General features: G+C 35.6%; 1 protein-coding gene across 8 annotated transcripts in view; it reads right to left on the bottom strand.

Annotated features, from left to right (window-relative positions):
* ADGRB3 (adhesion G protein-coupled receptor B3) overlaps positions 1-12,068 on the bottom strand; it is a 792,372-nt gene that overhangs the window by 146,609 nt on the left and 633,695 nt on the right. For all 8 annotated transcript variants that reach the window (XM_049895042.1, XM_049895022.1, XM_049895052.1 and 5 more), the window contains 3 exons: positions 11,366-11,492; positions 9,678-9,781; positions 5,388-5,490 (listed from right to left, as the gene is read on the bottom strand). In XM_049895042.1, coding sequence (XP_049750999.1) covers positions 5,388-5,490; positions 9,678-9,781; positions 11,366-11,492 — 334 coding nt within the window. The remainder of the gene's footprint in view (positions 1-5,387; positions 5,491-9,677; positions 9,782-11,365; positions 11,493-12,068) is intronic.

The following is a 12,068-nucleotide window of genomic DNA, read 5'->3' as shown; positions in this document are numbered from 1 at the left end:
GCACACAGTAGGCTGGTCAGTTGGCATTAAATTAGAGTTGGCATCTACAATTTCTGCTGATCTAGGTGTATTTGTCACGATAACCATTACTACCAAGCTGGACGTAAAAGATGAGTCTTTGTTGTTGGAATACTGTCTAATTATTATGATGGATATATTGATGAATTCAGTTTGGTGAAAATAAAGGCATTGAGATATGTGGATTGGCTAATATAGTTAAATACTTCTTAGTCTTGAATGAATTTGTACAAACAATTCCATCGAGGCCTATATCCTATACCTCTTAGAGATAGGGCCCATAGTTTTATACCTAATCATTCTGTGTCCAGCCATTGGTTTAGAAGTATTTCTGATTGATGCTGACCAAAGGGCTCTTGAAACTGTTGTTATATCTATCTGTGATGGTTCAGGTTGTATGTCACCTTGGCTGGGCCATGATTCTCAGTGTTTTGGCAGTTGTGTGATGTTGTGGTCACTTCCCTATTGAGATTTAATATGTGATCACCCCCACGATGGAATCTGCTATGAGTAGCCAGTCAGTTGAAGGGGAGTTCCCTTGGATGTGTGGCCTGCATGAGTGAGGGCAAATGTTCAGGCAGGACTCTGTTTTTTTTGCTCATTCTGCATACTGCAGCTGTCTCCTGTTCATTGGACCTCTGGTTCTCAGGACTTGAGCTACCAGCTGACCTGTGGTCTTGCCTGCAATCTTGGGATTCGTGGATTGTCACAGCCTGTGAGCAACAGCCCTGTTCTCCAACCTACAGATCTTGGGTTCGCCAACCCCTACAGCTACGTGAATCAGGGGAAGCCTCTATCCTGACCCATGGACTTGGGACGTTACAGCTTCTACAACTGCATGAGCCATTTCCTTGATAGAAATCTCTTTCTATATATATATATATACATACATATATGCTTTACTGGTTTTGCTTCTCTAGAGAACCCAGGCTAAGACACCATCTCAGGGAAAAGTTTCATACAAAGTGAAGTCAAGATGTCTAAAGGACAAAGGCCCAGGAATTCACTGAGCCTGCAGAATAGGTTTTATTCTTGATTTGATAATCAGCGGTTATATAATATCAACATGTATGACAAAATTTGGACTTAGGTTTGCCTTCATTATAGGCTGGTAGTGAGGCTGTGGAAGAGAATAATATTTTCAACACCTTGGGTAGCTACCATTACCTAACCGAAAAAACCCCAAGAGTTTTACCAAGTTTAGCTCTGGTTGGTTAAGAAGAATGCTATCAATGTTTTAATATAATAAATCACCTCTAAGTCTTTGGGAAGAAGGAGATATGATAAAAATACTATTCTCTGAATTTATCTGTTTCCAAAACTAATCTTTGTTTTCTTTCAAATAGTAGCTCCAAAAATAGTTTACACATCACAACAAAAGATATGTGCATACTTTTAAGGTGCAAAGAAAACTCCTTTGCTAATAAGCGACATGAACACCTTGGTTGAAATTTTTAATGCACAAAGAGATCAAAGGGCAATCAAATGCCACTTCACGAGAAAGTTCAAAATATAATGATGTGAGCTATAATTAAATTTTACAATTGCATTTTAAGAAGAGACATAACAAATTGCATTTGATTCCTTACTTTGCTGTTAGCAATTGAATCCATGGTTTAAAATATTGAATATATCATATTTTAAACAATGGATTATTTCACCTTGTTTCTATCCAAATTCAAAAGGAAGCAGAGGTACTCAGTAGTGAGATAACCAGGTCAATTATATTTCCAACAAGCAATTCAGAGAAAAATCCCTGTATAACAAACTCTTCAAAACTATTCTGGACATCAGCATCAAATACCAGTTTTTATATCAGCTTTTACCCATGACAACTCTCAGGGACAGTATCAAATAACTTGTTCACCAAGAATCTTTCTCAAATGTTTCCATTTTTCCAAATAGGAAATACTAAAGCATAAATCAAAACTTATCAGGAACTTACCTATTACAAAATGCTCACAACAGCAAAGGGGTCCTACAAACCAAACCAAACCAAACCAAACCAAACCAAACCAAACCAAACCAAACCAAACCAAATCAAACCAAACCAAACCAAACCAAACCAAACCCATTGCCTTAGAGTTGATTCCAAATCATAACAACCCTACAGGACAGGGTAGAACTGCCCCATAGGGTTTCCAAGTCCGTAAATCTTTACTGAAGCAGACTGCTACGTCTTTCTCCCACAGAGCAGCTGGTGGGTTAGAACTGCTGACCTTTCAGTTAGCAGCTGAGCACTTAACCAAGTGCTTAAGGGGTTCTATAACCAAAACCAAAATACAAAACCCAGTGCCATGGAGTCAATTCTGGTTCTATATACAACTTAAATCAAATACAGTAGCCAGTGATCACTATTATGCATTTTTTAATGCTTTCCTGATTTAGTCATCCTAACTTTGTACAGATAAGACATTCTATAATTTTTTCTGTTCTTTTTTTTTTTAAAGCATTACTCCCAAGTACAGTAAGACAGGTGTAGCCTTTCACATACCAAAATCTCACTTATGAAATGAAAGAGAACCAACTTAGTTCAATTCAATACATACATCGTAATGGAATATACGATTATCCCCAGCCCCAGAAACTCGATATGGCTGAGAGTGACTAAGAGTAAAAACGCAGTTTCTCCCTTTTTTTCCTTTCTCAGTCACTTCATAGTGAATTCCGTTAGGCTTGTGAGTTTATCTACTCAGAGCTAGTAAAGCAAAATTAACATAGCATGAGAGAAAACCAGTAATTTCTCATTTTCTTTATCATCACCACCACCCACAACCCATCCCTCTCCACAAGTATCAATAACTGGAGCAGCAAAAATTAGCATAGTCAATCTGGAATAGAACCACTAAGGCTCCAAACCCATGTGAAATCCATCCAACAGTTAGTTACTTGAGGAGAGCCAAATCAAGCTAAATGTTTTTGTTTTTTTAAAGATAATAAGCACATACCGGCCATTCCTCATAACCAGAAACAAAAAGTAAAACTAGACTTGTCTTATCCTATCTTTGGGGGCATATTCACAATGTTCATGGATATCAAAAACACATTTTCATTAAAAAGGACACTGGAACTCTGAGAAGGCCAAAATGGGTAGGTAGGATATAATTTCTTGAGACTAGTTTAGCTCCTGAAAATAGTTACAGTTTAGACTCACACTGTCCAATATGGCGGTCATTAGATGCGTGTGCCTATTGAGCACTTCAAATGCAGTTAGTTGGAATTGAGGTGTGTTGTAGGTGTAAAATATAAAAAAATTGTAAAAAAAAAGCATATTAATAATTTTCATATTGAATATATGTTGAATTTGGGGTATATTAAGTTACTAAAATTAATTTTATATTAAAAACCTTTTTTTTAATGTGGCCAATGGAAAATTTTAAGTTACATGTGGGGCTTGCATTTGTGCCTTGTATTATATTTCTATTGGTCAGCACTGATTTGGACCACTATAAATGTGTGGTAAAGTTTGTGGAAAATTCTCTAATTGGCTTAGAACTTGTGAAAACTTTGCCACACAGCATGAAACGATTTTTAAAGCATATTTCCTACTGAAGATCATGCAGTTTTGCATTGCCTAATGAGAATTTTTTTTTTTTTTTTAATGAGAATTATTTAAGAGCGTTTGGAGGGTAAAAAACAACAGGAAGGGAAGCTTTGGTGGAAAAAACTTAAACTATGGGCTAAACCTGACTCTAGGCTTGATATATTTTGATTGTGAGGGAAGTTTCGTTTTCTGGATGGAGATTTAAGGTTAAAGAATTGTGAACAGGCATTAATCAGGAAATGCGCACTTCTAAAGTGTCTGAAGCTCAGCCCAAATGAACAACCAAAAAGGGAGGGGTGACAGGAGTGATCTAACAAGTCCTGAGGACCTACAGTCCTGTCTTCTCTCCTTCGCCCTATTTCTTTCCCTCTCACTTTCTCCGGTTCTCCTTCCCTTCCCAGCTCATACCCAGGTTTACCCTCATTTCTTCCCCTACTGCTTATTTTGTATTTTTCTATTTCTCCTCTACCAATTCCAACTGGCATCTCTCTCACCTTTGATTCCATCTCCCTCTGCTTTCCCTTTTCATTAAAAGTATTTCTTTATTTTAAATTATATTAAATGTTTATAATGTGGCCTTGGAATATATTTTAATAGACTTTATGTTCTCTCACCTTTCTTTAAGAAGAAAAGAAACAGGAAAGAAGAGAAAAAAAAAAAACAACTCAAATATATGAAAGTGCTTTAAATTTCTACAGGGCCCTTTATTAGGCTGTTGTTTTTCTTTTATCCTTAAAGGGTTAGTGGCCTCCCTCCAGCAATGTGGTTCAAGAAGGAACCTTCATCAGAATCATGGAAGCAGTTTCCTAAGCCCTACCTAGACCTAGAATCAGTTTCTTTGGGTGAGAATCAACAATATCAGGTATATAGATTAGCAAAACAGACAACCCATCATCCTTGAGGTTGATATACGTTGTATGAATATCCAACATATTAAAGGAACCAACTGAAAGTGCATTTGATTTTTTAAAAATAAAAGCTTATTTAAAAAGTTGAATTATTGGCTTTAGTATTTGAAAAAAAAAAAAGTTAAAAAAAAATGCAGGCCTAAAACCATGTGATTGACTGACAAATAAGTTATCAAGGCAATGTGTAACAAAATCCCTTCAAGGCTGGGGTAAGTTAATTTAAGATTGCTGTAATGGGTTTCTTGGGCTGTATTTCACAGTAGTTTAGTAAAGAGAGTTGACAGTCATTTCTGGAAAAGACATGGTCATTCAGCTCAGGTCAATTCATATAAATAGGACCTATACTTTTACATTCTACTAAAAATGACTAGGCAGTTAAACTCCCCTATTGGTAAAGTATCTAATATTTTTTGGTAAAGGAAAAAAAATTAAAAGGCATAAAACCTTGAGTAGCTTTCACTTAATGCTCTCTTTTAGTGTTGCTTATAGACATTTTTTTAGTAGATTTTCAAGAGCAATGCTACTCTTGTAAGCAATTTATAGCTGCCTTTAAAGAATCAGTATGTTAATAAATTAGACCAAAACACAGGCAATCCTATTACAATTAGGATAATAAGTCAAAATTTGTGCTTTTGATGTCCCAAGGCTTTGAACTCATGGAGCTTTCATATAATGTTTAGCAAACACTATCTTTATTATTAAAAACATCTGCTCAACGCCTAGAAAATGAAGCCAAGGACTATATTCCTGGACTGTAATAGATAATACTTTTATTCAGGAGCCAAGAAGATTATTTGGTTTTTAAGAATAATTTTATCAGCACTCCATTTTATCTAGAATAAATATTTAGATGATCAATAACCAACTTTATGTCAAAACAAACACACAAAGGGAATTAAAATATTTACCAGTCATACCTTATTATGCGTCTGAGTCTGTCCAACCAGTATGAGGATGTTGGATGAGATGATAGACAGGCAGAAGTTAATCAGAATTATGGACCGCTCAGAGCGTATGTACCTAGGCAGAGAGAGAAAGAGTGTGCAACTTCAAAATTCAACAGAAAGGTGCAGAATTCTATATTGTGAAAATTGGTGAGGCTCATCTAGAAAAACAAAACACTAAAACATAGCCTTTACAGGAGAAAAATATGAAAAAAAGCTTTTTAAATAAATATTGTTTTAGAGACTCAACTGTACGGTGGCATGGTATGTGAAAGTGGGCTTAAGAATTACTTTTTCCTTAGACATTTGTGTAGACAACATGGCATATCTGACAGAGTTTGAGTTGAACATCTGTTTTCAGTATAATTTTTTTACTAGAAATTAGAAATATTTTGAAATATGTCAGTTAGTATAATGTACCTTTATAATATACATATATATATGCATGTATACAATATGTTAAGTATTGTCATGTAAATTAACCAACAGAAACTCTGAGAACTGAAAAATGAAAACCCACACAGATTCAAAAGTATCCCTTGTGATTACTAGGAGAAAGGTGCCATGATTTTCATAAAGCCATGAACATTTTTTTTCATCCACCAGTTCACGCATTCAAGCATTTTTATGTAGTCAGGCTGTTACTCTTTATATTTTTCTTTTCCTGAATAATTGGTCCAAAAAAAAAAAAAAAAAAAAGAATACCTCTAAAAACTAGTCCGGCCTATAATAATTTACCATTAGACTGGAAAATTACATGGCACTTGCCATATTTTACCCTTATGAAGAAGTGTTTATATACGGTTTATTGTATAATTTTTTAAGTGCACCAAGAACGTAAGCCACGGAGGAAACTAGTCAGAATCAAATGTTCTAGCAGCTGTTTGCCCTCGAAGGGTGACAGCATTTTACTTTACTGTACCCTGTGGTAAATCTCTGAGTGGCAGTAACAAAAAGACACGCTTGTACTTGTTGTTTGAGCCTGCTCAATCTGTATTAGGACATAGAATCGTATTCGGCAGCAGGTGTGGGCTCTCCTGTGCAGTGTTAGATGGAAGTGCCCAAGATCTGGAGGCACTCTTTGGAAGGTAAAAATCTCTGTCTTTGAAGAGTATTTACACAGAAGTGCCACATATCATCCAATATTTCAGATGAGAAAGTAAAACAAAAACAAGAGGAAAAAAAAACCCAGATTTTATAATATAAAAGAAACTTCTTTCGTCATGAAACAAACCCAAATAGGGCTAACCTTTGTTGGGTAAGTTGAGTCTTGCACAAAATGGCCTCAAGTATTGCTTAACCTCATCCCCACATCATCAGAAGCTAACAACATAATAAACCACACACTGGAACACCAAAGGTATGATCAAATTTAAACTGTCCCATTTTTGGAGGTGGGGGTATAACAAAAAGTTTAATGGCTGCACAAAATTGATCCCTTATATGATGTTAATGGCTTTTACAATATCACAAGCACACAGATGACATTATTAAAAGGGTTTCAGCGATATTATTTACTCCGTAAATAGGAAAATCATGGTAATAACAGACCCAGAACTGGCTGCTCCGAGGAGTCTTTAGCTAGTTCCATTTTCATCAATGTTAAGACAGATTGTGGCCTAAAAAGTTGCTGTGAAATGCCTCAACTTTTAAAACTTTGTATGCCATGCGTGATGTTTGAAACGAAAATTATCAATACATAATTTCAGCGCGCTTATTAAAAGGACATGCTCAATTGCTCATTGATGTAACAATATAACTCTACTGAACGTAATTATAGATTAAAAAACCCAGTGCCATTGAGAGATAGAGAGGACATAACTTTGTGTGCTGTTTCTGACAAGCTAAATGGAACACCAGCCAATTTCAAAAGAGCATTACATATATAAAATAATTCTTATACTTGTACATTTTATAAATCATTAAAAAATAAAAAACTTTCAACTTTCTAGTCAGAAAAAAAGGGTGATAGTGTCTTAACATGCTTATTACCAAACAGTAATATTACAAGATAAATTTGATATTTGTAAAATGCACTAAATGATTAATGCTACAAGATTCGCTTAATAATTCATGAGTCTTGACACTTCTATCAAACTATTAAGATTACTTCAATTCTTCCGTTTTACTAGACACACACATTTGAGCAATGTGAAAAGTAGACAGTGGGTCTATGACTGCTAAACTTAAAGAACTCAGATTTGCGTTGCTTCTTGATACTTTCCTCTATATTTCTCAATTTCATGTCAAGGGTTATTAGTAGTTCCTGGAAAACTACTGTTGTAGATGATTTTCCCGGTAAAAGAAAATTTTATTATGGACTAATTAATTCTGTATTTCTTTGATAAATTTTACCTGTCATTTATACTGGTAGTGTTTGTTGTATGGTTAGCCTTCTGTATTCAAGGCTAAGAGGAAGGCAGAATTAATGGTGCTGGAACCCTAAGTGCTAAGAAATGGAATGTTGTTCTAAATACTTCAGTGAGTATAAGTTATGATGCTATTGTGATTACCTAATATCCTGCCCCTGAGACACTGCCTCATTTTTCAGAAAGTGCAGTTCAGGCAACTGTGGGAGAAAAAGTTCTCCTCCAGCCTTTGCCCATCTTGCTCTTATATTACCAGGACGATGCCTACTTGACTGTGCCCTAAACCTATGACTTTATTGCCTACAATGCCAGGCCTAGATTAATGAAGTGTTGTTTTCTTTTTCTAGGATAGGCCATATTTCATCCAAACCCAAAACCAAACCCACTGCTGTCGAGTCGATTCTGACTCATAGTGTCCCTATAGGACAGAGTAGCACTGCCCCATAGAGTTTCCAAGGAGCACCTGGTGGATTTGAACTGCTGACCTCTTGGTTAGCAGCTGGAGCACTTAACCACTATGCCACCAGGGCTTCATCAGACTGTCCCAATTTGTCAGTGTTTCCCTACCAGGTAACTCCTTTACCAGAAAGGAGAACCTCTATTATATACCTGCACCAATGGGCCCAGAAGGTGTACATATTTTGCTTTGGTACGAAGCATGAATATTATCAGTATCTTTGACAATTTAAATAGTCTTTGAAAATTAATTTTTATCCTCAAAGAGTAAAAAATATAATGGAAAAACAATAATTTAGAAAACAAAGATGTTAAATCAAATGGCCTTTCCTTATTAAATTATAATTAATTTCAACTGATTTGTTTTTTCATCTTAATTTTTTACTTACCAGGGCTGGCAGATCTCTGAAGCAGAAACCACATTTACTTATGCAATTTTAATATTGCAAACACTCAACAAGTGATGGATAATTATCTATCCCCTAACACAGTAATATGTTTTAAAAACATTTTTAATAATCGAATGGATATAAAAATGTTTAACGTTTAAAATTTTAGAAATCCATTAGAAAGGTTGGTCATGTGGTTATGTACAGGTTGTCATTATGTGAGCAGATATATTAAACCTCACAAGTGTTAAAAAACAAAAACAAACCAACAAAAAACCCTTGCCGTCGAGTCCATTTCCAACTCATAGCTACCCTAGAGGACAGAGTAGAGCTGATCCATAGGGTTTCCAAGGTGTGCCAGGGTTTCCAAATCTTAGAAAATAGTAATTTTTTGTATAATATCAAACAGATACAATTTCAAATATTATAATACAAAAATTTTCAGTCCTTTTTCCTTGTTTGTGTATTTTTTTTCTGACTCCCTTTAATCAATTTGTCAAAATCTGATTTATTGGAGACACTCAACAAAGAGCCTTTTCTAGAGCAGTGGCATTATGTTGGTGCTTCAGTCTCACAGAAGGTTTCAGTCATTGCCTAAGACATATTGAAAGCATGTGTTCAAAACTTAAGAATCTGGAGACCATACTTCCATAACAGATAAAATAATTTGACTACATACTCCAATTAAACTCAGGCTCAATAGCAATTGGGTTAAATGGAACCCACACATAGACCTGAAAATGGGGTATAAGAGTACCAGGCTTTGGGGTAAGGACTTGTTGAAAAGCTAGCATCATTTGAGAAGAAAAGTGTGTGTGTGTGTGTGTGTTCGTGTGTGTGTTTTGTTTATTTTCCCACCATAGGCAAATATAGACAGAAAAATTAGGTAAACACAGCTCATTTTTTATAGCTCAATTACAATTATAACTGCTGTAAAAATACAGCTTTCAGTAAATTAAGAAGACAGGAGACATACCATGGTTATCACATTCTCTAATTTAACTCTGAACAATTGAGCATTCTATTTCAAGTGTCAGTTGATTACATACCTCCATAATGCTGCATAGACAACTGCTAGGGTAATCAAGGCCAAGCAAGAAAGGCCACTGCCTACTATCAGGGTGACTGAAGGTGTACCAGAGGATTCCATGATCTGTACATTGGACAAAAAAGAAAGATGAAAAAAAAAATTATAAATTAAAATAACTTCTAAACTTAGCAAAGCTAACTTATCACTCAAAAATAGTCAATACAGTGGTAGTTATCAAATAATTACCCATGGACCCACTCTGTTCCCATATTCTCAACCACTAAAATGACTAATTCTAGCTCTCCCCTCTCTCCCACTGTGAACTAATAAAAGTCTTAGAGTTGTAAATGCTTGATTATGGTATATTATCTACTTACTGTTTTCTAAAACAAAGAACAGAAACTATTACTTGGTCAACATTCACATGTTAAAATTGTTCTCTAGCTGAAATTTGAAGCAGCATTCATTTTTTCTTCAACTAACTACAGTCCAGTCATTTCACAATATGTATTTTGATAAAATTTATCTTAATCCTCCCATGTACAGACCATTATGTTAGCCAAATCTGGTATATGAATATTGTAAAATTTTCAAACTTTTTGACTTTTGACAACTTTGTTCTAAGTATTCTCTCACTTAATTTCACTTGCTTGGCCTCTAAGAATAGAGAAGCATATCAAATTTCAAATGCAAGACCTTATATTTCATGATTTTTCCATAAACAAAATATATAGAAATAATTTTTAGAATGCCAGTATCATTCCCCAAATACGTGACCTTGAAAAGTAAGCCTTATATCTGTTAAAACATACATAAAGATTATAGCATTCACTTATCTGAGAGGTTTCTTTCTTTTAGATACTAGCGTGCCATTAACTAATAAAATATTTTTCATATTTTTAATTTTGGAAGTTTGAAGAAATACATTCTAAGATCAAGTGTGTTCCAAAGTCCTTAGATTTGCACATAAAATTATACTAAGTTATTTTTTTTATCATCAGAATAAGCAAAAAGAGTGATGCATGTTTAGGCCAAATTTAGGCAGAAAGTCACATTTATATTAAAAATTATTTTTCAGTATTTCAGTTTTTGAAACAACTTCTTAAAATACATTTGATGAGTGTACTGTTTTTCTTACAGACAGTTCTATATAGCTTTTTCTTCCTAAAACTAGTTTTACAAACCTGCCCACTTTTAAGGAATGATTTTACAGTTTCTGACAGACTGTGCTTTCATGAAAACTTCATTTGATTTAAAAATATATATAGATATATTCAAGGACACCCTCAGAAAACCTGTACTGAAAATATCCAATGCAGATATCCAGTGTGTTTGGCTATAGTGCCTGGGGTCTTTATTCTACTACCAGTGGTATTTTCACAAATTCCCCAGAACAGCTTTTCAGTTTTAAAATAAAGGTTAAGTTGGCAATTATTTTTATTTGAAAGTTTGTAGCATATTAGTAATATGATTAGAGTACACCCTCAAAATTATACTGCAGAAATTTCAAGTTAGAAGGCATAAAACTGAGTAGAATTTAGTTATAATTCATTTCACCAAGCCACTGTAGCTAAGGAGGAGATGAACCCAATTTTGCCACCCTGCAACATTTTCCATTTTCCCATTTAAAATGCAGTTCCCTGGAGAAACACTCGCCACGATGTCCCTGCCTTTGCATTAAACCCGTGTTTTCCCTTTGTTACTTACTATTTCTCTAGGTTGCTGAGCCAAAATGGCGAAGGTAGAGAGACGATCACATAAGCATTTCGTATGGGATGCATCGGTAAGCACAGTTTTACATCCCTGGGTGGACCACGTTCCCAAAGACTCGTTCCTGCAAAGGGGGGGAGATCGGGATAAATACGCCTGACGGCCAAATCCGTAAAGAATAAAATGCAGTTTATTTGAGAGAATCGTCTACTGTAATTCCCGTACAGGAAAAAAAAAAAATCTACTTGTTGTTGAACAGGACGTAATTTAGATGCATTTCCAGTAATGCAAAGCCAGAGTGGGAAAAAGCAAGCAGGCGGCGGTGCGGCGTTCAGAGAGCTGTCCAGCGCCGGCGGTGCTGAAACCTGGACTAGCTCTGTCCAGCCCTCTGCCAGAAACGGCGGCGGCGGCGGCACGAGCAGCCGCCAGAGCGTTGGCAGCCACTTCCTATGCTCATCGGATCGTTTCAAACACTCAGGGTGTAAAGAGGCTTTTCATATTTTCATACCAGCTATGATTCTTGTCCCGTATTTTGGACCGTGAATGCTGGCTTTTAAAATGCGGATGTCTCTGAAAAGCCTGCCTGAAAGGTTACATTGCTTGGGCTGGGAGATAGGATCTTCGCTGCTGGTTAGGGATTTTTCCTCCCTTTAGAATTAGCTGCTGTGAAATTTTCACCCTGGAAACGGGAAGCAGCAGC

This window comes from Elephas maximus, chromosome 1 (genome assembly GCF_024166365.1).
Source record: "Elephas maximus indicus isolate mEleMax1 chromosome 1, mEleMax1 primary haplotype, whole genome shotgun sequence".
In the NCBI taxonomy this organism is placed as follows: Eukaryota; Metazoa; Chordata; class Mammalia; order Proboscidea; family Elephantidae; genus Elephas; species Elephas maximus.
The sequence above is the reverse complement of the archived record's forward strand: the minus strand, read 5'-3'. Positions and strand labels throughout refer to the sequence as shown.